Source organism: Ictalurus furcatus, chromosome 19 (genome assembly GCF_023375685.1).
Source record: "Ictalurus furcatus strain D&B chromosome 19, Billie_1.0, whole genome shotgun sequence".
NCBI classification, from domain to species: Eukaryota; Metazoa; Chordata; class Actinopteri; order Siluriformes; family Ictaluridae; genus Ictalurus; species Ictalurus furcatus.
Genome location: NC_071273.1, coordinates 4667431 through 4694944, shown reverse-complemented (window position 1 = coordinate 4694944; position 27514 = coordinate 4667431). Strand labels below are relative to the sequence as shown.

Genomic DNA, 27514 nt, shown 5'->3' with positions numbered 1-27514 from the left:
AAAATGATGTAATGCACACCTAGCCATGGATTATCCCTTAGCTAAATTATTTACTGAGTACATATGAAAGGAATAGCTTAAGCAAAGTTTTATTCTTAATGAAAACTAACAGTCACCACTTAGTATGAAATAATGTTAGATTCAGTTCATTGTAAGTAAAATTAAGTTCTCATTAAATGAACAAGTTAGATAAAAACTGTAAAAGTATAAAATGACTAAAGGACTTGTTGTGCAGTAAACTTCAGGGAAAGAGATCAGAATCACCAGCACCCAGCTGTATCTCCATGAAGAGTGATTGGTCTATGGGCATGCCTCTGGAGTTTACGGATGGAGACTCCTCACTTCTACACAGGTAACATCTCCTCACTGTTAATGTCACTGCTAAAGTCACAGTTAAAGGGAAATTCCAATAAAAATAAATAAAATAATGCAGTGGTAAATAATCATGCAACGATGCTAGCTAACATTGTGGTAGCTACTTGTGTTGTTATTAACTTCAGTTATTTGGCTCAGTGTAATTGTGAAAGATCTACAGTTGCTCTCTGCGTCCTGTTGCTCTTCTCGCTGGTGTAGTTCTTCTTCTCTATACTCTGGCTCGAACATGTTGGATGCCACTGTGTAACAGTAACTCAAATCTCCTCATTCATTGAGTAATTTCTGTCACTTGAGTAAACCATTCACTCTATCTAGGGTTGGCAGCCATCCACACTTTATAAACAGGATTGTCCTGTATTCAAAAGTAATGTGCTGCATCCTTTGTTATACTCTTTCTTATACCCATCGTTTCATACATACACTAAGTCTACACAGTGGTGAGAATAACAATAGTGAATAAAATCACACCAGTTTCATAAAAAATAACAGAGAATCTCAAAATCAGTGCTATGGGACAGAGAATAACAGACACACACTGTGCACATCAACATCATCATTGTCCTGGCTATGGAGTCTGTGGTTCTGAAAAACGTCTCCCAAAATAAGTTTTTTTTGTGTTACAAAATTGTGTCTGTATTTATCTCTGTTTAGAAAACATTACCTGTTCATTCAAACTGATTTGTTACATCATTAACGGCCATTAAGGAAATTACCTAGAATACATAGAATTAAAACAGGGCCAGATGAGCACTGTGTTTTCTGAATGTTAATGCACTCAAAAAGAATTATTGCAGCAAAATTAAGGTAAAAGTTTAGACTATAGTGTTTAAGGGATGGAAGGTTTTGTTTTTAACAGCTACAGTTTTTGTTCACAGTGTTCTACAGAGAGCAGGAGACAGAATAGAAAAGATCACCATCACAGATACAGGGTAAGATCAGAACCAACAACATGACTGTGACACTGACACACTGGTATTATAAACCTCTCTGCTGTTATTAACTACAGAGTGATTAGACTATAGATAATAGTTCGACCCCATGTCTCACCACATCTTCCTACTTCACCATCTCACAGGCACGACCCAGAATCTGCTGCTGTGAATGAATTCCAGAAAAAGTTGAAATTAAATCTGATGAAGAAGTTTGAGTGTTTGAATGGAGTGATAATAAACCTGGGAAACCAAACACTCCTGAATGAGATCTACACAGAGCTCTACATCACAGAGGGAGACAGTGGAGAAGTCAATAAAGAACATGAGGTGAGACAGATCGAGACAGCATCCAGGAGAACAACAACAGAGGACACACCAATCAAATGCAACGACATCTTTAAGCCCTTATCTGAACAAGACAAACCCATCAGAACTGTGTTGACAAAGCCCTTATCCAAAAAAGACAAACCCATCAGAACTGTGCTGACAAAGCCCTTATCTAAAACAGATGAACCCATCAGAACTGTGCTGACAAAGGGAGTCGCTGGCATCGGAAAAACAGTCTCTGTGCAGAAGTTCATTCTGGACTGGGCTGAAGGGAAAGCAAATCAGGACATCCACCTCATATTTCCACTTCCTTTCAGAGAGCTGAATCTGATGAAGGACCAGAAACTGAGTCTGATGGAGCTCCTTCATGTCTGTTTTAATGAAACAAAAGAAACAGAAATGTCCAGTTTGGAAAAGGTTCTGTTCATTTTTGACGGATTGGACGAGTGTCGTTTTCCTCTAGATTTCCAGAACACAGTGAGAGTGTGTGATGTAACTGAATCAGCATCGGTGCATGTGCTGCTGATAAACCTGATCAAAGGGAATCTGCTTCCCTCTGCTCTCATCTGGATCACCTCTCGACCAGCAGCAGCTGATCAAATCCCCTCTGAGTGTGTCCATCGAGTCACAGAGGTACGAGGGTTCAATGACCCACAGAAGGAGGAGTACTTCAGGAAGAGGATCAGTGATCAGAGCCTGGCCAATAACATCATCACACACCTGAAGTCATTAAGAAGCCTCTACATCATGTGCCACATCCCAGTCTTCTGCTGGATTTCAGCCACTGTTCTAGAGAGAATGTTGGGTGAAGCAGAGAATAGAGAGATCCCCAAGACTCTGACTCAAATGTACACACACTTCCTCATCATTCAGACAAACATCATTGGAGAAAAGTACTCAAAGAAGCAGGAGAGTGATGAAGAAATGTTTCTTAAACTGGGACAACTGGCTTTTCAGCAGCTGAAGAAAGGGAACCTGATCTTCTATGAGGAAGACCTGAGAGAGTGTGGCATTGATGTGAGAGAAGCAGCAGTGTACTCAGGTGTGTGTACGCAGATCTTCAGAGAGGAGTTTGGGCTTCACCAGAGTAAAGTGTACTGCTTTGTTCATCTGAGCATTCAGGAGCACCTTGCAGCTTTGTATGTGCACCTGACATTCATGATGAAAAAGAGAAATGTTCTTTTACAGCATCAGTTCTCTAAATGGTGGATGGAAAAAATGACAATCTCAGAGGTACACGAGTGCTGTAGATCAGGCTTTAGAAAGTCAGACTGGACATCTGGATCTTTTCCTTCGCTTTCTTCTGGGTCTCTCACTGAAGTCCAATCAGAAACTCTTACATGCCTTAGTAACACAGACAGGAAGTAGCTCCCAGAGCAGAGAGAAAACAGTTCAGTACATTAAGATGAAGATCAGTGATGAAGATCTTCCTACAGAGAAATCCATCAATCTGTTCCACTGTCTGAATGAACTGGGTGATAATTCTCTAGTGGAGGAAATCCAACACTACCTGAAATCTGGAAAACAAAGTGAACTCTCTTCTTCACAGTTGTCTGCTCTGGTGTTTGTGTTACTGACATCAGCACAGGATCTGGAAGAATTTGACCTGAATAAATATTTCAGTTCAGATAAGATAACAGAAACTGTTCTTCTGAAGCTGATGCCTGTGATTGCAGCCTCCAGAAAAGCAATGTAAGTAAAGCTGAATATAACTGTTCTACTGTTACAGTGTTACAACGAAACTGAAACAAACTGAACAAACTGAAAATACTTTGACAAATATCTGCTTTGGGGTGTTTTGAATTTAAGGTGATACAGGGTGGGGTTAATGCAAATAGATAAATTAGAGAATAAAAATGCATAAACAAATGAATAAGACTGAAGAGCAGGTATTAAATATGTGGAAGTCAGCTGATTTCATTTGAGGAAAAAACACTGAAGTCTTGAAGTTATGATTTAGTATCTTGAAATAATTAAAAAGGTTCCTGAAATTATGATTTATTATTACCACAGTAATGCTGGTTTTATGTTGGATATTTGGAAATCTTGTGTTTTTATTTATATAAACCTTACCTATATCACACTCACATATACAGTGAGGGAAAAAAGTATTTGATCCCCTGCTGATTTTGTACGTTTGCCCACTGACAAAGAAATGATCAGTCTATAATTTTAATGGTAGTTGTATTTGAACAGTGAGAGACAGAATAACAACAAAAAAATCCAGAAAAACGCATGTCAAAAATTTTATAAATTAATTTGCATTTTACTGAGGGAAAAAAGTATTTGACCCCCTCTCAATCAGAAAGATTTCTGGCTCCCAGGTGTCTTTTATACAGGTAACGAGCTGAGATTAGGAGCACACTCTTAAAGGGAGTGCTCCTAATATCAGTTTGTTACCTGTATAAAAGACACCTGTCCACAGAAGCAATCAATCAGTCATATTCCAAACTCTCCACCATGGCCAAGACCAAAGAGCTCTCCAAGGATGTCAGGGACAAGACTGTAGACCTACACAAGTCTGGAATGGGCTACAAGACCATTGCCAAGCAGCTTGGTGAGAAGGGGACAACAGTTGGTGCGATTATTCGCAAATGGAAGAAGCACAAAAGAACTGTCAATCTCCCTCGGCCTGGGGCTCCATGCAAGATCTCACCTCGTGGAGTTGCATTGATCATGAGAACAGTGAGGAATCAGCCCAGAACTACACGGGAGGATCTTGTCAATGATCTCAAGGCAGCTGGGACCATAGTCACCAAGAAAACAATTGGTAACACACTACGCCGTGAAGGACTGAAATCCTGCAGCGCGCGCAAGGTCCGCTGCTCAAGAAAACACATATACATGCCCGTCTGAAGTTTGCCAATGAACATCTGAATGATTCTGAGGACAACTGGGTGAAAGTGTTGAGGTCAGATGAGACCAAAATGGAGCTCTTTGGCATCAACTCAACTCGCCGTGTTTGGAGGAGGAGGAATGCTGCCTATGACCCTGGAACACCATCCCCACCGTCAAACATGGAGGGGGAAACATTATGCTTTGGGGGTGTTTTTCTGCTAAGGGGACAGGACAACTTCACCGCATCAAAGGGACGATGGACGGGGCCATGTACCGTCAAATCTTGGGTGAAAACCTCCTTCCCTCAGACAGGGCATTGAAAATGGGTCGTGGATGGATATTCCAGCATGACAATGACCCAAAACACATGGCCAAGGCAACAAAGGAGTGGCTCAAGAAGAAGCACATTAAGGTCCTGGAGTGACCTAGCCAGTCTCCAGACCTTAATCCCATAGAAAATCTGTGGAGGGAGCTGAAGGTTCAAGTTGCCAAACGTCAGCCTCGAAACCTTAATGATTTGGATAAGATCTGCAAAGAGGAGTGGGACAAAATCCCTCCTGAGATGTGTGCAAACCTGGTGGCCAACTACAAGAAACGTCTGACCTCTGTGATTGCCAACAAGGGTTTTTAAACCAAGTACTAAGTCATGTTTTGCAGAGGGGGTCAAATACTTATTTCCCTCATTAAAATGCAAATCAATTTATAACATTTTTGATGTGCGTTTTTCTGGATTTTTTTGTTGTTATTCTGTCTCTCACTGTTCAAATAAATCTACCATTAAAGTTATAGACTGATCATTTCTTTGTCAGTGGGTAAACATACAAAATCAGCAGGGGATCAAATACTTTTTTCCCTCACTGTAGAATCTTTAATTTTAACTTTGTAGTTTGAAGATTTTTTTCTTCACATTTTTCTACAAAATTTCTGTTATACATGAAGTGGAATTACACAGACACATGGTATATATAACTATGTTTATTGCGGTAATACAAAATTACAGAGAAACACACATAAGTAGCCTACCGGTAACAAGGCACAGGTGAGAAGCATCATGCGTTAATTGCCAGTTTCCCCGCCTCCTCTCTGTCCACAGTAGTATTCTCTGTCTGACGCTCAACCACGCCCCCACTGCCACAGTAGTATTCTGTTGTACAGGACTGTATCACTTACTCTATATATTTTAGCAGAATTCATGTTTTGGTGTCATTTTCCTTTTTTCATCTGTACACTACAATACCCAGAATGCAGTACACCAATACGTAATTCAACCATTGGGAATCCCTACTGTGATCAACCAGTATTATATATATTTACACATGTGCAGCAGCACTTCAAATCAGAGGATTATAAAAGAGATTTGAAAGTGAGTTTCTGGGTCTTCCACTGGAGAAGATGCTAAAGAAAACAGAGATTCTGTCTGTTTTTCTTAAAAAACAGACAGCAGAGAAGTTCCATGGCCAGAACAAAAGGAAATGAACTGAAACAGGAGAACTTGTTAATATCTGTTAGCAAGTAGGCTAACCCTATTTGACTTACCCATGTAACTACTAGTAAGATGGCTAGTAAGGTCAATAACGCAAAGGTAAATAATCATGTAACATTGCTAGCTAACATTATGGTCGCTGTTTGTGTTGTTGCTACCTTCAGTTATTTGTCTCAGCGTAATTGTGAAAGATCTACAGCTGCTCTCTGCCTCCTGTTGTTCTTCTCTCTGGTGCAGTTCTTCTGTATATTCTGTCTTGAACATATGTGAATGGAGGTCATTGTGTAACACTAAATCAAAACATCCTCAGCCACTGAGTCATTTCTCTCTCTTCAGTAAACCGTTCACTGAGGCATTTTACCTCGTCTCTGTTCCAAGTTAAAGATTCAGACTGCGAGCCATTAGCAAAAAAAACGCTTTTTATGTAACATAGTTCCCATCATGCATTGTTATATAGGATGGTCCATTGGTTTGTTTGGTCGAATTCAGGGTGTGAAATTAGCACCTGCCAAATAAGGGTGAACTGTCGGCAGAGTATTTCATTATTATTATTTTACTTTAAACACGCTAAGGCCATAAGCTAAGCTAAGCTAATTGTCGCTTGTGCTTTTGCCACAGATAGTTGGCAGCCATGGCAAAGAGCACACACTGGTTCTTCTTCATCGTTATAGGATATGATGCATATATACACTGGTGGATTTTATATACAGGCACTCTCCCTACAGAATGTTTCATTTTAGTGGCAAGGAAGCTGATTTGTTGTCAAAAGTGGACTGCTAGTTGTGCCACATAAGTTACTATGGCAACCAGTAGTAGGAACGCCTACTGGCGACATCATAGTACAGCGACTGGCAACTAGCAGTAATAAAATTGCTGTATCTGTGAACGCACCTTCACTCAATTTCATTTTTACGGGCCACAAGTAAAGGCACAAAGAGACATTGACTAATTACACGCAGGTGAGAATTATCAGCCACTTTGGCAGATGGATGACAAAGTTAATTCCAGACCCTGCTCAGACTGCTTTCTCACAACAATGTTCAGGTAGGCGGTACGTGCCAAAATAATATCCACATGAATGCCGGGACCCAAGGTTTTTCAGGAGAACATTGCCCAGGGTATCCACCTGCTTGCTTTCTTCCCACAGTGCATCCTGGTGCCATCTCCAGGTAAGTAACACACACACCCGGCCTTCCACTCGATGTAAAAGAAAACCTGATTCATCAGACAAGGCCACCTTCTTCCATTGCTCCATGGTCCAGTTCCGATGCTCACATATTCATTGTAGGTGCTTTCAGCAGTGGACAGGGGTCAGCTTACAGGCTTTTTATGATAGCTAGTTAGCTGTAGTTATCTATTAACTTTATCCATTTTAATTACATCAACAAGTGGAAGCAAGAAATTGTACAAATTGACACAAACTAATTAATTAATAGTATTTTTTTTTACTGGTTTTGGGTCTGTTTCTTCTTTTTTTGTGTGTATTTACCTAATTTAGTACCTAGCGTATAGGAAGAAACGGCCCTGGTGATGTTTACAGCAGATGTATCGATGGTTAAAATTTAGATGTTGGCTGGAGTTTCCCTTTCAGCATATTGTCTAACTGGTGTTTGTACTTCTAGCATTTATGAAAATGAGAAGGTTCAGTGAGAGCTGTGAGGACTTGTTTGATAATTTGCACTGGTGTTAGTTCATTATGTATTATTTTATTTCCTTCAGTATCAGGTGTGATTCACTCGGAGTGAGAAGTTGGTCAGCTCTGGTCTCAGCACTCAGCTCAGAAACCTCCAATCTGAGAGAACTGCATCTGACTGTGAAAACACTGGATCTGTATGGGGATAAACTAGGAGACTCAGGAGTGAAGAGTCTCTGTGCTGTACTGGAGAATCCTCACTGTAAAGTGGAGACACTGAGGTAAGATCATCTCTCTGAGAGTCACATGACCTGCTCCTCAGTAAGAGACATTCTCTAATAGTAAACATTCACCTGTTGCCAATCTCACACTCACTCCACACTATATAAGAGACATTTTTTGGACCCTTTCCTCTTTTTGTTTCATGTTCATTGATCTTGCTTCTTGTTCCTCGTTGATGATTCTTGCCTAGTTTGTGCCTGTTTTCCAATCGCCTGACCCTTTGCCTGTTATTTTGACCACGCTATTGTCTCGTGATTCGGATTTGTCTGCCTATCTCTCTCTAAATAAACTCTTATCTGCATTTGCATCCATCCTAACCTTCTTAACGTGGATTTCGTGAAAAAGAGAGACGTCATCTCAGTGAATCGAATCTTTTCTTGAATAACCTTCATTTACTGGCCCTTTCTGTAAATTACATCATTACACCAGTACGTGTGAAAAGTGATCGTCTTTTTGTGTGTTGTGACTCATTGAATCATTTACACAACTGATATGTTTAAACACTGAATTGTTCATGACTAAAACACATCTTATTATCCTAAAATGATCAGGCCTACATATCTACTAAAAGACTGTTTAAGCAGCGTGTTTTTCCCGCTCAGGGCAGATCTACTGTTTTTTAAATTAATTTTGTCGACTACATAACCTGCAGATTTTTTTCATTTAAATGAAATAAGAAGTCGTCCTGCAGGATAGATTAAGTTCTTGGGGACTTTATTTTATTTCTGCAGGAGGTGAGCAGCAGTCCTTCAGGAATTATAAAATCCTACAGGAGTTTTCCCTTGTGCAGCGAGTGTGCTGGAAATTCCTGCATGTTTCTATTGTACTGCTCCATCCTAAACCCTATAGGAAAATCCTGCACAGTTTGTCAATGTGTGCTGCAGGATTTCATCATTCCAGGATTCCAGCAAACATCCTGCAGAAAAATGAAAATCCTGCAGGATTCCTGTAGAGTTTTTTTTAAGGGAGCCACTGAACAGTGATAATGTTTTGGTCAGTGTTAATTATATCTTGTGATTGGTAAAGAGAGATCAGACAGTCCAACGTGACAGACACGTGATCATCATCATCACAAGTAAACCAAGATGAAAATCTGTTGATGAAGAGTGTGTCATTGTGTCTCTCTACAGGTTGGAGTGTTGTGGTGTCTCAGATGAAGGCTGTGCTGCTCTGACTTCAGCTCTGAGATCAAACCCCTCACACCTGAGACAACTGGATCTGTCCTTTAATAATGTAGGAGACTCAGGAGTGAAGAGTCTCTCTGCTGTACTGGAGAATCCTCACTGTAAACTGGAGATACTGAGGTAAGATCATCTCTCTGAGAGTCACAGGACCTGCTCCTCAGTAAGACACATTCTCTAATAGTGAGACTTAAGCAGAAGTTTTAGGTTCATCATCAATGTCCTGAGGAGGAACATTATTAATTTTTATTTAACAATAAATTATCAGCGAGTAATCTGGTTTTGAAAAGACATGAGTGTTAATCCTCTTCAGAATTAATGTTTTATACTTTTATAATTTATCCATTGTATCTTTAAATTCATGACAGTGTTTGTTTTTCATGATGATTCAGACTTTTACTTCCTTTATTCTGTAATAATATAAATATATACAGAGATATTAGATGAGAGAAACTTAATATAACACTCAGTATGATCATTTTAATTAGAATAAACAGGTGATATTAAATCCTCATGTCATTCTGAATAATAAAATCATTTTACAAACACATCATCTTTAACATAATTCTTAAACCATGATAAAAGTCTGTTGATGAAGAGTGTGTCATTGTGTCTCTCTACAGGTTGTGTGGTTGTGGTGTCTCAGATGAAGGTTGTGCTGCTCTGACTTCAGCTCTGAGATCAAACCCCTCAGTCCTGAGAGAACTGAATCTGTCTGATAATAATGTAGGAGACTCAGGAGTGAAGAGTCTCTCTGCTATACTGGAGAATCCTCTCTGTAAACTGGAGACACTGAAGTAAGATCATATTTTAAATCATTTATAATAAAACATGTTCTAATCTTCTGATTACGGACAGTCTGATCTTCTCAAGAAAGATCTGTTCATGTGAACGCTGATTAAAAAAGAGATTTTGTTGAGATGTGTGAAGCGGGGATAAAGTTACTAAAAACATTTCTAAAGATCTAGTGTGTGTTACTCAGTCCACAATGAGAGAAACTGTCTACAACCAGAGGAAAGTCAGTGCTGTTGTTTCTCTGCCTAAGATCGAGAGAGTGAAGAGTGTATAATTGTGTCTCTGTACAGTTTGTGTAAGTGTGGTGTCTCAGATGAAGGCTGTGCTGCTCTGACTTCAGCTCTGAGATCAAACCCCTCACACCTGAGAGACCTGGATCTGTCCTGGAATAATAATGTAGGAGACTCAGGAGTGAAGAGTCTCTCTGCTGTACTGGAGAATCCTCTCTGTAAACTGGAGATACTGAGGTAAGATCATCTCTCTGAGAGTCACATGACCTGCTCCTCAGTAAGACACATTCTCTAATAGTGAGACTGAAGCAGAAGTTTTAGATTCATCATCAATGTCCTGAAGAGGAAGATTGTTTATTTTCACTGCACACATGATTTGTCACAGAGTCTTTGGGTCAGATGTATGTATGTGAGAAGCTGCAGCACAAAACGTGACTTGATGCGACTGCAATGTGTCTGAAATTACTGTGAAATTTACTAAAACATTGTAACTAATCACACAGACTGCACCTGGGACACAAACTAAATGCACTGTGTGTGAACTGCAGGGTTTAAAAGCAGCAGTGAAATAGAAATTATCTCAGAAATAGTGGTTGGAAACTAAAATCAGAAGTTAATGCCATAGGACTCAAAAGGTGAACAGTTAAATAAATCAAATTAGATTTTTAAATAAAAACGAAAAAGTGAGGTAAAGGCACTTACAAAAATTTCAAGCTACAGCAACAATCCTTTTGTTGTTGTTTTTTTTATTGTTCTTAAAGCTGAAATAGTGTTTATTCTGTCAGTGAACGTTCGTTCAGTACGTCTCTGTCTAGCTGCTAGATCAGGGTTGCCAGATCTGTGTTACAGAAGCAGCTCAATAGATGAACAGTATGATAACCATGCAGTTTTCCTCAATAGTTCTTTCACTAAGATCCTACAATGGTCTCGTATTATTAAACATTTTGTGATAAATAAAGAATGTCTATGAGGAAACCCAGTGACTCAAATACATTCATATAGTAACACAGAGGTGAAGTTGAGAGCAGGATCAATATGTGTGTATGAGAGGAGATCACAGTGCATGCTCAATACTGTATGTTTTAATATACAGATATCATTAAAATAATCATCAAAATGTCCAAACTCCAATCCACAGCCAAAGAAATCAATCCACGCTGGTGAGTCAAAATAGCTCAAATCCGCATTAAAACCGGGGACCTGGCAACCGCTCCAACAACATACATGGTGCTAATTTACACCTGGTTTCGAGAGGAGGACAAAATAACGTGTAAAACTCACGACTGCTAATCTCACAATATCTATTAAATTGAGCAGAATATGTAACTGTTACACTTCCAACGTTTCTACACTTTTTTGGGCGATTCTTGCTCAAATGCACAAAAAACTCAGCACGTCTGTCCCTCTGCCTTCATGTTATTCTTCTCTAGAAATTTTATTCACTGTGAATTTCACATCCTAAACCCGCAGAACCTGATGAACACAATGTGCAGACATTTTTACTCTCCATTAGCTTTATAATTCAGGAATATTTTATTTAACAATAAATTATCAGCAGTAATCTGGTTTAGAGAAGACATGAGTGTTAATTCTCTGGCACGAATTCTTCCTCTTGTTTCTTCACAACTGCGTACCCTGCATGCATGCCTGTGTGATCTCTAAAGCAGGAACCATCAACAAAATAAGAAACATCAGCGTCGAGTATAGGCGAAGACTCTAAGTCAGGTCTGAGGCGAGTAAAGGCTAACGACTCTGCAACACAGTCATGAGGTTTCCCTTCATATTCTAAAGGAATCATGTCAGCTGGATTGGCTGTAGTGCAACGCTTAATAGTGATGTCAGGGCAAGTCAACAACGTGGAGTATGCTAAGCACCGAGCCTGTGTCAAAACAAATCTCCCTTGGTCTAACAACTCTGCCACATTGTGGTGGGTGTAAATGACCACAGGGTAACCCATGATCAGAGTGGAAGCCTTGTCGTAAGCATAGTATAAAGTGGCAAGTCCCTGTTGATAACATGGGGGATAACCTTGTGCTACATTATCTAGCTTGGTACTGTAATATGCAATGGGCTGTTTTCTCCTACCCCTACATGTTTCCTGCATCAGAACTGCAGAGGCATATCCCTGAGCCCAATCAGCTACGTATAGATGAAAGGGTTTGGTGCGGGTGCAACCTGAAGTTCCCATTTTAATGATTCAAAGGCTATTAGAGCATCAGTGTTCCATTGTAATGGATCACGCAAATTTTGATGCTCAGCTTGTTTCATGAGTGCCCTTAATGGACCTGTTTTTATCGCATAGTCGGCTATCCAATCTGAGCTAAACCAAGTCATGCCCAAAAAAGTCATCATTTGTCCTACAGTCTGCGGCAGTGGTGCCCTACTTATGCCTTCAAGCTGTGTTGGGGATATAGCCTTAGTCTTGTATGTAATCAATCGTCCTAAGTACTCTACCTGTGATTGACAATACTGTAATTTTGATTTGGAGGCTTTGTGTCCTCCCTTTGCCAACTTAGTCAATACCTTGATAGAATCTCTGTGGCATTGTTCGAGTGATGAGGAACAAACTAGTAAATCATCAACGTACATAAGGAGACAACTGTCCAAACAAAGATCATCGAGATCAGCTTTCAGTACTTGATTAAACACATGTGGTGAATGCTTAAAGCCTTGAGGCATTCTAGTATATGTGTACTGCTTACCAGCATATGTGAAGGCAAACAAGTGCCTGCTTTCCTCTGCCAGTGGAACACTAAAGAAAGCAGGGCAAAGTACAATTACTGTGAAATACTTGACATCAGGAGGAACAGTTGTCAGCAGCATGTGTGGATTAGGAACCTCAGCCTCGTACTACCTCATTGACTGCTCGCAAATCATGTACTAGACGCCATTTTGACTTGTCTGACTTTGCAATGGGTAAAATTGGGGTGTTACAATAGCCGGATGTTTCAATTAACACGCCCGCCTGGATTAACCCTTCACTGGTTGTTTTAATACCTTGTTCGGCCTCAGGGCACAATGGATATTGAGTTTTTCGTGGCAAGCATGCACCTGGTTTTAATTCTGTTTTATCTGGGCTGGTAGATTTCACCAGGCCCACATCAGTATCATGCTGAGGCCACAGTTCAATTAGCACCTGATCTTCCATGTCTTTTAGCAACTCAGCCGTCTTAGAGTTTACCACCTGTGATTCTGACATCTGTATTTGGGTGTTGTCACCAATCACTATCTCCTGCGGAGTTCCTACCATGACAGTAGCACAAATAATTTTAAGGAATGTTTTGTCAGCAGATTGAAAAATCAAAAGATTCTCTGTACTCTCCCACTTAGCTGTTTTTGCCTCCTTCATCATAGGCCCCGAGTCTTTTGACTCCCATCCATTATTTACATAAAGTGTCACATGTGGTACTGAATTTGGAACCTGAAACCAGTTGTCAATGAATTTACAATTGTCAATTTGCATAGCCGCCCCCTGTGCCCCTATGATGATGTACTGTGACATCATAGGAACTTTAAGTTCCTTTGTTCTGCTTAACCACTGTTGTTCAATTTCCGGATCACAGACTGTATCATAAATCATAGTACAAGGAAATGCAATTTCCGTTTTTTTTATCCCCAGGGATCTGAGCCTCAATGTATTTCCCCCACCTACTAAGGCCTTTCTCTACATCCTCATCCAATTTTCCCAACCAATACACATTTGCTTTGGTTTCTGAAAGAAACATTTGTGTGTTGATTCCCTTGCTATCTATGTATACTCCATCTGGGGAGCACCAAATTTGGAGATTTAATTTACAAAGCGCATCTCTGCCTAATAGGTTGACAGGAGTGTGATCTGATAATAAAATTGGTATTTTTACCTTAGCGTCTTTGGCTTGTAGACAAACTGGAGCTGTCATTGGAATTAGCTGCGTGTGTCCCGAGAATCCTACAGTCTTAGCAAATCTGCCAGACATGGGGAGGTGAGAGGCATAATTTGGACTTACACATGTGTAAGTAGCTCCAGTGTCTATCATCATGGGTGTACTTCTGCCCTCAACATTAACCTGCAGCATAGGTTCTTGATCAGCATTAGTTGTTATAAGAGGAAACTGACCCTCCCCAATAGGATTCCCTGGGCACCTCTAATAACCCGGATTTGGCCCTCCCCATGGATTGATTGGGCCGTATAGAGGTTCCCGAGTGGTCTGAGTCTGGCTCCCCTCCCCTCTACCCCCGGGAGGCTGGGGCCGTGGATTGGTGGGGCAATGATGTCTTGCGTGTCCACTTTGGCCGCATCCCCAGCATACTCCAGGAGGACCGGCAGTAGTTCTGCCTCTTCCTCTCTGTCATCTTGTGGGTGGCCTTCTCTGCCAGTTCATGTTGTATGGATGCTGGTAAACATTAATGACAGGAGCAGGTTGCTGCTGCGGTGTACGAGGAGCTGCCTGAGGATTTGACCGAACAGCAGGTGGGGGAGATGTATTCATCACAGCTGATTGTCCTGCCTCTTCTTTGTCAGGAACTGTAGCTTTTTTTTGTTTTTGGTCGTCAGTCCATTAAGCTGTAATTGTGCCAGTCTTCGCTGCAATTCTCTCTCCTGGGATTTCAGTTTTTGCTCACTTTTTCAATATTGTTCGACAGCATGAGCCACATAGTCACAGAACTCATTGTGTGATTTAGAGCAGAGGCTGACCACATCTTCAAGCCTGCCTTTTACAGCTGGTACAAATGAAAAGAATGAATTAGATATGTATCACTCAGCCTAAATAACAAAATGTGAGTTTAGGCAAATATGTAATACCCAAGCTCAATTAGCAGAAATACAGCAGATCATGCATTTTTTCAAAAAAGGTTGTGTCTCCCCAGCTGGATCACACAACCTGCATGTGGGTAAATGACCAAAAAGCCTACACATCCAATTTCTAGGAATATTTTTTATATATTACAGGCTTAGAGTTTCCAAGTGATTTACACAATGGGCAATCAGGCAGATGTCCAAAATATTTACAATGCCAAGTTCTTGGCTGTTCCAGGATTCCTTCTTCTTCTTAAAACTAATTATGATACACCCCACAGTCGGTACGAATGATACAGTCACTCAAACCAGAATCAAAATTTCAATGAAAAGGCAGAGTTCTGTGTTACCCCTCTCAACCTGAGGACCACACACACACACTCACACACACACAGTGTCCACGCGCAGAGAGGAACACACACACATGCACACTGAGGCTTCCACCCACACTTGTCTCCAAAACTAATTTTGAGAGCTTATCAAACACACCTATCTCCTTATGTATGGAGCTCATATAGATACACTGATCAGTGCAACATTCACACTTGTCTCCAAAACGAATTTTCAGAGCTCATCAAGCACACATGTCTCCTTAATTATGGAGCTCAATTACACACTTTATTCTAGTAATAACAGAGTGATATCTTCCTAATGTAAGGAAGATACACGGGAGGTCCCGGGAGGTTGCCCCTCACCCAAGTGGAATCTCGCTTGGCATGTACACCCTCAACTCCTATCCAGCACTCACTCACCGGGGAGAGTAACAATCGTACACCGCCACAGCATCGAACCCCACAACACCGCAATCCTTACCACAGGAGAACGTCACTCAAAAATGAAGAAATCAGACACGCTGACTCAACAGAATTGAAGCGTTTTCCTGCTCAGATCAATGTGGAGTTTTACGATACCACGGTTCAGTGTCAATTGATACAGACGCGCCCACAGAGAGCCGCGGATGGATCTGAGTCACGTGGCCAGCCAGCCAGAAACTCACTCAAGAGAAGTAGACAATGACCGTACAGCCTCCAAACTAGGAGCAATCACTCAACAAAATAATAATGGAAAAGAATAAAAATAAAAAATAAAACAATAATGTAGAAAAAAATAATAGAAATAAGACAAGAGTCGACTCCAAAAAAGAAAAAAGGAAAAAGAAAAAAATGCTTAAACCAACATTCAGCACCTATAGAACTCTCAAACATCCATCAGCCTATGAAAACAGCATTCAGCACTCATACCCAGCATTCAGCAGATATAATGAGCATATAGCAGAGACAGCCAGCATTCAGCGCAGATAAACAGCATAGCAAATATAACCAGCATTCAGCACATAGAACATATTAGACAATACAAGACTCACACCCCAGAACAATTAAACATAGACAGACAAGACTTACACCCATATCCCACTTCAGCACGCCTCTCGTGTGACCCCACCTGGGGTTTATTGGGCCCAATGCGTTCACTGTCTTTTGAACGTCTTATCAGCACGTTCTCCCTTGAACTTTTAAACACTACGTTCTCCCTAGAACATCACATCAGCTGCAGCACTTCTTCTCTAAGAAACTTCACAACACATAACACACCTCTTAACCCCCTTGGCACAGTGTACAGTGTCAATTGTGTCACTCTGTCTAGGATCCTTCTACTAGTACAGCAGTTCAGCCAACTCACTGTATATCACTGTTAGGCCTCGAGTGTCAAATCCTCATTCCTCAGTATTCTATCTGACTCCATTTTTCACATAGACACTGCAGGCTTACAGACACATTGCTCAAGACAAAACACTACAACAGACACACACACACACACACACACACACACACATAAAAAATATATATATATATATATATATATATATATATATATATATATATATATATATATATATATATATATATATACTGCATGCAGTTTTGATTTTTTGAGATGTAAAAAAACCCTCTTTTCTAAATTTAGATCATAATTTAAAGGAGCTTTTGTGAGGGGAAAAAACACCGTCTCATGTTGACCCATAGGAAACCTACGCAAGTGCTTATCCAGAAAAAAAGCATAAGACTGCATACCTTATTTTGAGTGGCCACACTTGCACGGCTTCTCCAGGGTCAGCCTCGCCGGCAGAGTCTCCCTCTTTGCTCCTAGACCGATCACGTCGGGGTCACCAATTTGTTGTGAATAAAATCAACCTTTTTAGCCTAAGTAAAAAACTTCAGAGACAGAAAGTTTAGTAGATGTCAAAAAGTAAGTAAACTTTATTGAAAACCAACAAAGTGTGACTGTCTGCAGAGAGTCCAAATTGTACATAAACAAGCATGTCTTTATATACCTCCCTGACGCAGTAAAATTATCCCTAGGTGTGGCATTCATCTTTTCTTTCTAGAACAGATTTTTTAAGGCAAACACCATTGCCTTAACTAATTATTCCCATCCATATGATACCTTATCTTTGTGGTGCATGCATAGTCAGTTGTATGTTCTTTAAAAGTTTTACCAGACCTGGGTTTTTTACTATGTCACGTATTTCACCCTATAGCCTCATCTTGGTACTTTTTCCCTTGAACTCTTTTCTCTTCTTTTGTCATTGATTTGCAAGCTTAGGGGGCTTAGTTCAGAAACCCAGTTCTGGAATGTGTCTAATTTATTTCCACAGAGTGATGCTGCGTTTAGACAAACACAAGTTCTTAATTTACTACCATAGAATGAATTTGCTTTAGACAAACACAAAGCACCTAATTTACACACTTGGAATACCACCTGTTGGAAGTGTTTTATAGTTTTAGATTAGATACAGAATTCTTCTAACTCAATCCACACTCAGAATATAACTTGATCAAACATTCTTCTATGGATTTAGATTATGCTTCTAACTATTGATTATACATATAGATTATGCTTTTTAACCCATACAGATTATTCGATTATGCTTTAAGTAGTAATTCTAAATGTAGGTTACATATTGACTGCACTTAATTAAGCTATCCAAAAGTTAGTTATACATATTGATTACACTTCATAGATATTTTCTAAATATTTTATATACCTCATGATTTAACAGAGTCTATAAGAAAAGTTATGTTTGAATAAAAAAATGCTAAGTATGCACTGCTAGGCCTGTAAATGGTACCAGTTAAACACCATAAACCTCTTGGTCTCTGTCTACTTATGTAACTACGACACTTCACAGGGTGAATCTGCACATTTCCTCACTTCCTGTTGTAGTCTATGTAGACTAATGTTAAAATGTTGAAAGGCAGTGCAACACGAATTTGTTTATGTTTGTGTCTGTATTAATTGGGAAAGTTGCCCAAGGTGTGTGATTTAATTTCACATAGGCTGCTGTAGCATTTTGGATCGTTGTAGCTGGTGTTTCATTGAAAATAATTTCTAGTTTTTAATGAGAAAAATTCCTGTAAAACACAGCAGTACAAACATCTCTCATTTTATCAGCCTATTTTGTGCAACCTGTTTCATTTTGTGACTTTCTGTTAGATGTGTGTGTGTGTGTATGTGTGTGTGTGTGTGTGTGTGTGTGTGTGTGCTACATAAACAAGTGGCAAGTGAACAAACCTCTTGAGTGAAAGACTTTCAGCACATTGGCCACTTTTTGCAGTCATATAAGTTCTTTTGAGTGACTGCTGGCTTTTGAGTTTTATTTTCAGACCTGTGCCCACCCTGTTTTACCCAGGCCCACCCTCTGTTCAATTTCTGGAATCGCCACTGAACAGTGGTAATGTTTTGGTCAGAAATGTAAGAAATTTTTTGTAAATAATAAAACTAGCCGCATTTGATAGTAAGTGAGCTAACGTTACGCTAACCGCTGTGTGTAAATAATATAATTTGCCGTGTTTGATAGTAAGTGTGCTGACGTTACGCTAACCGCTGTGTGTAAATAATATAATTTGCCGTGTTTGATAGTAAGTGTGCTGACGTTACGCTAACCGCTGTGTGTAAATAATATAATTTGCCGTGTTTGATAGTAAGTGTGCTGACGTTACGCTAACCGCTGTGTGTAAATAATATAATTTGCCGTGTTTGATAGTAAGTGTGCTGACGTTACGCTAACCGCTGTGTGTAAATAATATAATTTGCCGTGTTTGATAGTAAGTGTGCTGACGTTACGCTAACCGCTGTGTGTAAATAATATAATTTGCCGTGTTTGATAGTAAGTGTGCTGACGTTACGCTAACCGCTGTGTGTAAATAATATAATTTGCCGTGTTTGATAGTAAGTGTGCTGACGTTACGCTAACCGCTGTGTGTAAATAATATAATTTGCCGTGTTTGATAGTAAGTGTGCTGACGTTACGCTAACCACTGTGTAAATACATAACAGAACAATAATTTAGTACACCATATTCTTTTTCCAGTTTTTTTTACAATTGCTGTGACAATTTTTTCACTACTTTTAACAATTTTACTAAACTCTTAACACAGTTAGCACAACATCCGTCTGTGTAGGTTATAAAATTAACACATTTCTTGTTGCTTTGACACAAAATACATACAGTTAACACAAATTTAAAATGCTTGAACTTCTTTTACACAGAAGCTCAACCAAGACCAAAGCAATGGATTTCGACTGCCAAATTTACAAATGCTTTCACACTGTGTGTCTGAACAGATAACATCATGTTCTAAACCTAACTTATAGGCTAAAGTCAAAGTGAACAGCTGTTCATATTGTGAATTGAAACCCATATATCCCCTGTATTTTATTCCATTGCTACTGAGAAACAGCTGATTGAAGTTATATAAATAGATCAATCACAGCTGATTTCCATCTAGGAAACACACTCAGGTGTTGAGGTTCTTTCAGTCGCATGACCATATGGTATATGGTATACAGTAAAAGAGGACCTCTTTGGCTGATCTTGTGTGGAAACGGGACCATATAGAGCAACAAAAAGAAAGTAAGAAAAATGCCTACACAAGGGAGAGGAAGATGAGTACCAGGACCAGGGAGATGAGTGGGACAAGGGCAAGGGTGAGAACAACATAGAGAGAGAGGAGTTAGAATGCGTGGTGGTGCTCAGAGAAGGGCCAGAGCTAGGGTACCCGATGAAATAAGACCTACTGTCATAGACCATGTCATAAACCACGGGCTATCATACAGAGAGGCTAGTGAATGAGCACAACCGAATCTCAACCGGGACACAGTGGCATCCATTGTCTGGATTTTTCAAGAAACCACCAGGTAGGATATTGTATAAGAGCTCCACTCACTGCAAAGTGTAAATACAGTAATTTTACCATGTATTACTGTACAGTGACTGTATGCCTGTATGGCAGATTAGAAGATTACTTCTTTCTTTTTGTTTACTTTTCTTCTGTGTCTTTTTCTGTTTGTATATGTTGTATTCTCACACAGTAAACAGCAGCTATATTGCATATTTTTGTTATCTTGCAGTAATGTCCTGTTGCAAATAGAGTTATTACTGCAGCAATTCTGTCTGTCTTCTTTTTTTCATAAACTGTACATTCTATACAGCTACTCTGAGATGGGATTCATTTTTTGTATTGAATTTCTGCAGCAAAAGAAACAAAATGCATGCATTTACTAAACCCAACAAATCAAAAATGTAGAGAGGCTTCAAAAGAAACTGTGTTGCAAAGCACAATCTATGATCAATATAATATAATGTCTATTGTATAAGGGCAGACCTGACACATATAAAATTATGCAGTTTCTGTAATTCCATCTGATGTTAGTGTTTTTATGACATTGTGCTATGATTGACTAAATGTTCCTGCTGGAAGAGAACATGTGTTAGTGTTTTGGTAGACATAGTTTATTGTGTTAGTGTATTATTTTGAAAATTAGTGTTGGAGTTTCGTTTACAGTGTGTGATTTTGAGCATGAAATTAGCCGTTTTGCCAGTTGTGTGTTGTAGGTGTGTTGGTGCGTTAAGAGTTAAGAGTGTGTTTTTCCCGCTCAGAGCAGATCTACTGTTTTTTAAACTAATTTTGTCGACTACATAACCTGCAGAGTTTTTATTTATTTAAATGTAATAATAAGTCATCCTGCAGGATAGATTAAGTACTTGGGAACTTTATTTTATTTCTGCACTAGGTGAACAGCAGTCCTTCAGGAATTATAAAATCCTGCAGGAGTTTTCCCTTGTGCAGGAAATTCCTGCATGTTTCTATTGTACTGCTCCATCCTAAACCCTATAGGAAAATCCTGCACAGTTTGTCAATGTGTCCTGCAGGATTTCATCATTCCAGGATTCCAGCAAACATCCTGCAGAAAAATGAAAATCCTGCAGGATTCCTGTAGAGTTTTTTAAGGGAGCCACTGAACAGTGGTAATGTTTTGGTCAGTGATAATTATATCTTGTGATTGGTCAAGAGAGATCAGAAAGTCCAAAATGAAAGACGCCTCATCATCATAGCAAGTAAACCAAGATAAAAATCTGTTGATGAAGAGTGTGTCATTGTGTCTCTACAGGTTGTGTAAGTGTGGTGTCTCAGATGAAGGCTGTGCTGCTCTGACTTCAGCTCTGAGATCAAACCCCTCACACCTGAGACAACTGACTCTGTCTGATAATAATGTAGGAGACTCAGGAGTGAAGAGTCTCTCTGCTATACTGGAGAATCCTCACTGTAATCTGCAGATACTGAGGTAAGATCATCTCTCTGAGAGTCACATGACCTGCTCCTCAGTAAGACACATTCTCTAATAGTGAGACTGAAGCAGTTTTAGTTTCATCATTAGTGTACTGAGGAGGAATATTGTTTCGTTTCACTGCACACTGATGATTTTTCAGTCTTTGGGTCAGATGTATGTAAGAGAGAGCAATAGTTTGTATATATTGTAACCTTATTTTTGACAGGTCTAGGTCAAAGGTCAAGATCATAAAATTTAATGACCCTGACAGTTCAAAGGATCTTCATCATAAATATATATTTATGTTAGCATCATAAAAAATAGTTATGTTAAATCCGGTTCCCATGCATTACAGACACACACACACGTTCTTTACTTTCACATAGAATGGGTCAATTCCACACACAAACACACGCGCATGCACAGACACCACACACGTTGCACACATGCATACATTCCAATATACAAAAGTCGAGCACTCCGAAAGTCATGCCTAGGTCAAAGGTCAACCCCGTAAAACCCCGTTCCGATGTATTCCACACACACACAGACACAGAGACACACGCATGCATACGACCCTGTCTATAAAAGCACACACACTTCCAACCAAAAATATGACACACAGACACACATCCAAACAAAATTATGACACACACACACACTCACACACACACTCACACACACTCACACACACTCACACACACGGCTGGTGAAAAAATAAGCAAATGATTAATAATGAATTTCCTTACACAGCCAACCAAAAATATGACACACAGACAAACACACTTTCTTTTCACATTATTTAAAAGGAATTTAAGTGTCATGTACTTAATTACCATAATTATGAACACAAGTTGTGAAGTAGACAATCATTTTAAAATTACTTTGCTCCATTTAGATTTTCTCCAGTAGAATACAGTCTTTTAAACCAGGAAAAATGACTCCCTTTATGTTGTATAACAATAGTAACTAAAATCCAGTGTGATTTACAATACAAATATCATACCTAACATCTCTGCAGGTTTTATAGACATAAAAGCACTGAATGAAATGAGCAATATAGACAAAAGTGAAACACTCTGCGTCTGCTACTTTTATCCCTCTCATAGAACTATCCACAGTCCAAAGGCTGCTAATTCTGCTCAAAGAGCAAACTGTCTACAATGGAGCTAGAAGGCTATATGTGTGAATGCAAAAGATTTAAAACAAAAAAAATGTATCAATATATGAAATTATGTACAACAATGTAGTTGACGTTTACACAAATAAGCAAAAATGTAATCATGCTTATCTTTCCTATAGCACAAATGAAAAGCCGTCTGTAGATGAGCAGATTTGTCAAATTAAACTTTATCATTCTTATCCACTGCCATGGTAAACTAAGAGTAGATATTCAAATTACACTGCTAAATATGACTAGCATTAGCTACGTGTAGTTGTGCAAAATGGTCCATCAACTGTATTAGCAGGTGTAGCCTAACCTATTCACGAGTCCACTGTTGGTCATATCACAATTGAGAATATGTCCCAAATTCATTGCTTTAGTAGAATTTATTTGTAAGTGAAATGATACTCACATTGAAATGTCCTTTGTATAGTGTTTGTCCAGTCTACAGCTCCTCTAACACAGTCTTAACTGTCTGAATTTGTCCAGACATGTTAAATGGGTAGGGGAGGGGACTTGACATTAGTGACTTGAAATTATCAAGACTTAATTTCATTACTCTACTACTTTCTTCTAGAACTCAATTAATAGATTTTGTGTGGTAGCACTGCTTGAATTGTTCTCTGCTTGATAGATTGCTTTGCTTGTATTCTTTCATTTGTAAGTCGCTTTGGATAAAAGCATCTGTTAAATGAATAAATGTAAATGTACAACAACTTAAATTTTGTTTTAAGTCAATTAATGCAGAAATTTCAGTTTAAATTACACACAATATTAAGTTGATGTAATTAACAACATTATTATGTCAACACGTCTCATCAAAACAATGTTTACAACTTTAAATATTTAATCAAATCAGTAAATTAGAATTTTTATCTTGCAATCACAAATTTAATTAAGTTGTGGTAATAGGTCCCTGAATTACTTTTTAGACAAAAGCACTGTGATTATTTCTGACAACGAGTTTCCTGAGACTCTGTGTTCTCTGGGTTCTTTCACACAAGCACACACAAACACACACACACACACACATACATACATGCATATCCCTGTCTAACATTCCTGAGCCAGGTCAAAGATTAGCTTTATAATCCAGGAATATTTTATTTAACAATAAATTATCAGTAATAATCTTGTTTAGAGATAACATGAGTGTTAATTCTCCTCAGAATGAATGTTTTATGAAATCAGTTCTCACTCTCTAGGAGCTGCTGCTTTAAGAAGCTGCATTGAGTGACGTTGCTCAGTAACATTTCTGCGTGGTGTGTATCCGTGTAACAGACTAGTTCAATAAAGAGTTTACCTTCTCTGAAACAGACTCCACACCGTGTCTTTTCCCCCTGACTCTCGTACACTGTAATCAGAGGATATAATAAGATGAAGTGTATTTCAGTTTGTGTTAACACTGGAGCACGCTGTCAGAGTGGAGATTGGACTCATCTGAGAGATGAAGAACAGAACTGCAGTTGGTTGAGGAGTGCATGGGGCAACGCCAAAACAAAGTCATTTTAACTGTGATAAAAACAAAATGATGTCTGTGTCTGTACACGTCATCTTTAATCACAGGAATTAGAGTAGGCCTGGTTTCCTTTTTTCACTCAAAATCTGAAGACTTTCTGAATGAATTTATTTAATAAAAATCTGATGGGGCAGTGTTCCATTCTGACTATTTCTTCTGTTAAAATCATCAGTTGAATTAAATTATTTTAAATATCACCACAACCAAATAATAATCCGACAGTTATAATGGTTCTCCTAATAGATTAAAAAGAATACTTAGCTGAAACAATTCGTGTGATTTATCGGTTTCTTCTGAAACAATATTTTGTCCAACATCTTAACCATTGATCTACCACTGTTTAAGCAGCATGTTTTTCCCACTCAGAGCAGATCTACCATTTAATTAATTTTGTCGACTACATAACCTGCAGATTTTTTTCATTTAAAGAAAATAAGAAGTCATCCTGCAGGATAGATTAAGTACTTGGGGACTTTATTTTATTTCTGCAGGAGGTGAGCAGCAGTCCTTCAGGAATTATAAAATCCTGCAGGAGTTTTCCCTTGTGCAGCGATTGTGCTGGAAATTCCTGCATGTTTCTATTGTACTGCTCCATCCTAAACCCTATAGGAAAATCCTGCGCAGTTTGTCAATGTGTCCTGCAGGATTTCATCATTCCAGGATTCCAGCAAACATCCTGCAGAAAAATGAAAATCCTGCAGGATTCCTGTAGAGTTTTTTTTAAGGGAGCCACTGAACAGTGATAATGTTTTGGTCAGTAATAATTATATGTTGTGATTGGTCAAGAGAAAGCAGAAAGTCCAAAATGAAAGACACATCATCATCATAGCAAGTAAACCAAGATAAAATTCTGTTGATGAAGAGTGTGTCATTGTGTCTCTCTACAGGTTGTATAATTGTGGTGTCTCAGATGAAGGCTGTGCTGCTCTGACTTCAGCTCTGAGATCAAACCCCTCACACCTGAGACAACTGGATCTGTCCTTTAATAATGTAGGAGACTCAGGAGTGAAGAGTTTCTCTGCTGTACTGGAGAATCCTCTCTGTAAACTGGAGAAACTGAAGTAAGATCATCTTTCTGAGAGTCACATGACCTGCTCCTCAGTAAGACACATTCTCTAATAGTGAGACTGAAGCAGAAGTTTTAGGTTCATCATCAATGTCCTGAGGAGGAAGATTGTTTCTTTTTATTTAACAGTAAATTATCAGCGAGTAATCTGGTTTTGAAAAGACATGAGTGTTAATCCTCTCAAGAATTAATGTTTTATACTTTTGTAATTTATCCATTGTATCTTTTAATTCATGACAGTGTTTGTTTTTCATGATGATTCAGACTTTTACTTCCTACATTCTGTAATAATATAAATATATAGAGAGATATTAGATGAGAGAAACTTAATATAACACTCAGTATGATCATTTTAATTACACTGTTAATTAGAATAAACAGGTGATATTAAATCCTCATGTCATTCTGAATAATAAAATCATTTTACAAACGCATCATCTTTAAAGTAATTTTTTAAACCAAGATAAAAATCTGTTGATGAAGAGTGTGTCATTGTGTCTCTCTACAGGTTGTATAATTGTGGTGTCTCAGATGAAGGCTGTGCTGCTCTGACTTCAGCTCTGAGATCAAACCCCTCACACCTGAGAGAACTGAATCTGTCCTCTAATAAAATAGGAGACTCAGGAGTGAAGTGTCTCTCTGCTGTACTGGAGAATCCTCTCTGTAACCTGGAGACACTGAGGTAAGATCATATTTTAAATCATTAATAATAAAACATGTTCTAATCTTCTGATTACGGACAGTCTGATCTTCTCAAGAAAGATCTGTTCATGTGAACGCTGATTAAAAAAGAGATTTTGTTGAGATGTGTGAAGCGAGGAAAAGTTACTAAAACATTTCTAAAGATCTAGTGTGTGTTACTCAGTCCACAATGAGAGAAACTGTCTACAACCAGAGGAAAGTCAGTGCTGTTGTTCCTCTGCCTGAGATCGAGAGAGTGAAGAGTGTGTCATTGTGTCTCTGTACAGGTTGATTGGTTGTGGTGTCTCAGATGAAGGCTGTGCTGCTCTGACTTCAGCTCTGAGATCAAACTCCTCACACCTGAGACAACTGGATCTGTTTGATAATTATGTAGGAGGCTCAGGAGTGAAGCTGCTCTCTGCTCTTAAGGATGATAAACATTACAAACTACAGACACTGAGGTGAGTCATGAACTTTTTATATAAATTGTGAAAAAATAAAAGACTAGTAAATGATCATTAGTTTGTAATAATAATAATTTAACCTCATTTGTACATTTCTCTTTAGTTCCAATAAATATCAGATCACCAGGTTAGGAAATAAAACCAGTTTTAGAAATGTCACTATATTCTATTTAATCAGATTTTTTCTAACAATTGTCTTTAATGCTGTTTTGTGTTCAGTAAAGTGTGTTGATTTAAAATTCATGTGAAGGTAGAAGACAGGGAGTCAGACAGAGTCTACAAAATATCACAAATGAGTGCATGAGAGTGATTGTAAATGAACACCTGGTCTCCTTGTGACAGCCTGCTATCTCTGACTTCATACTGCTGCTTTTGTCTGAACAAGATGATCTCTGCTTTTCCCTGTTTCTGATAAGCAGCACACTTTCTTCTCAACTCTCATTAAAGCTCATTAAAATGATCATCTTTTATGCCACAGATATTTGATTTAAGCAGCCACTTTACTCACTCTGACACTTCTTCCAGCACCCTACCTCCACACCGTGTCTTCTGTCTTTCCTGTAACATTCACCTCGGCTTCTTCTTAAAGTCTGCACTTAAATATAAATGTAGAACAAGAGCTAAATGACACAGTAGTGTTCATTATTTAAAAACTCCAAAGCCTGTGATTGGATAAGAGCAGTGATGTGATGGGTAAATATCTGCTCATTTTCCTGTTAGAACTTGTGGAAGTTCTCATTTGTTCTCGCTAAATGTTATAACACAGATGTTAGTAAGAATGAAAAAATGTAGAATGATTAATTATAAACAGGAGATGATGATGTTTCTCTTGGAGCAGAGATGATTACATGTTGATCATGAAGCACCACAGTCCAGTTTGTGGTTATTAATTCACGTGTTTTTCTTTTATATTCAGTGTGTGATGAACATCTGTGTGTGAGATGAAGACTCCGGTGTTCCTGCATTTCACTGTTGGGGAATAGAGAACACATTTATAAACACATCACTCATTTAATTATAACACATTAAACAGACTCAGAGACGTGAGAAGTGTGTGTTCATCATGCACAGTGAATCAGACTGCACACGATTCTACACTGATTGTATAACGACCTCTGACCCCTGGATAAAATTCCCCAGATCTCATTCTCATAAAA

The 27514-nt window shown here is 38.8% G+C and overlaps 2 protein-coding genes across 2 annotated transcripts in view; both read left to right on the top strand.

The window, feature by feature from the left end:
- LOC128623013 (NLR family CARD domain-containing protein 3-like) overlaps nt 1-3002 on the top strand; it is a 19064-nt gene extending 16062 nt beyond the window's left edge. Inside the window, exons 3-5 of the mRNA XM_053649854.1 lie at nt 236-352; nt 1251-1304; nt 1451-3002. Of these exons, the coding sequence (XP_053505829.1) occupies nt 236-352; nt 1251-1304; nt 1451-3002 (1723 nt within the window). The remainder of the gene's footprint in view (nt 1-235; nt 353-1250; nt 1305-1450) is intronic.
- LOC128623014 (ribonuclease inhibitor-like) lies at nt 2930-27514 on the top strand. Its single transcript, XM_053649855.1, has 10 exons — nt 2930-3326; nt 7675-7869; nt 9001-9174; nt 9675-9848; nt 10137-10313; nt 21304-21477; nt 25034-25207; nt 25721-25894; nt 26181-26354; nt 27274-27514. The coding sequence occupies exons 1-10, from the start codon at nt 3040-3042 to the stop codon at nt 27278-27280; spliced, it is 1710 nt and encodes a 569-aa protein (XP_053505830.1). The 5' UTR covers nt 2930-3039; the 3' UTR covers nt 27281-27514.

Excerpts from the sequence above, each read along its gene's own strand:
- LOC128623014 (XM_053649855.1), top strand. The coding sequence starts at position 3,040 with ATGAAGATCAGTGATGAAGATCTTCCTACAGAGAAATCCATCAATCTG. Across the intron at positions 3,327-7,674 it reads GCAGCCTCCAGAAAAGCAAT|TATCAGGTGTGATTCACTCG; the intron begins GTAAGTAAAGCT and ends TATTTCCTTCAG. Across the intron at positions 10,314-21,303 it reads TGTAAACTGGAGATACTGAG|GTTGTGTAAGTGTGGTGTCT; the intron begins GTAAGATCATCT and ends GTGTCTCTACAG.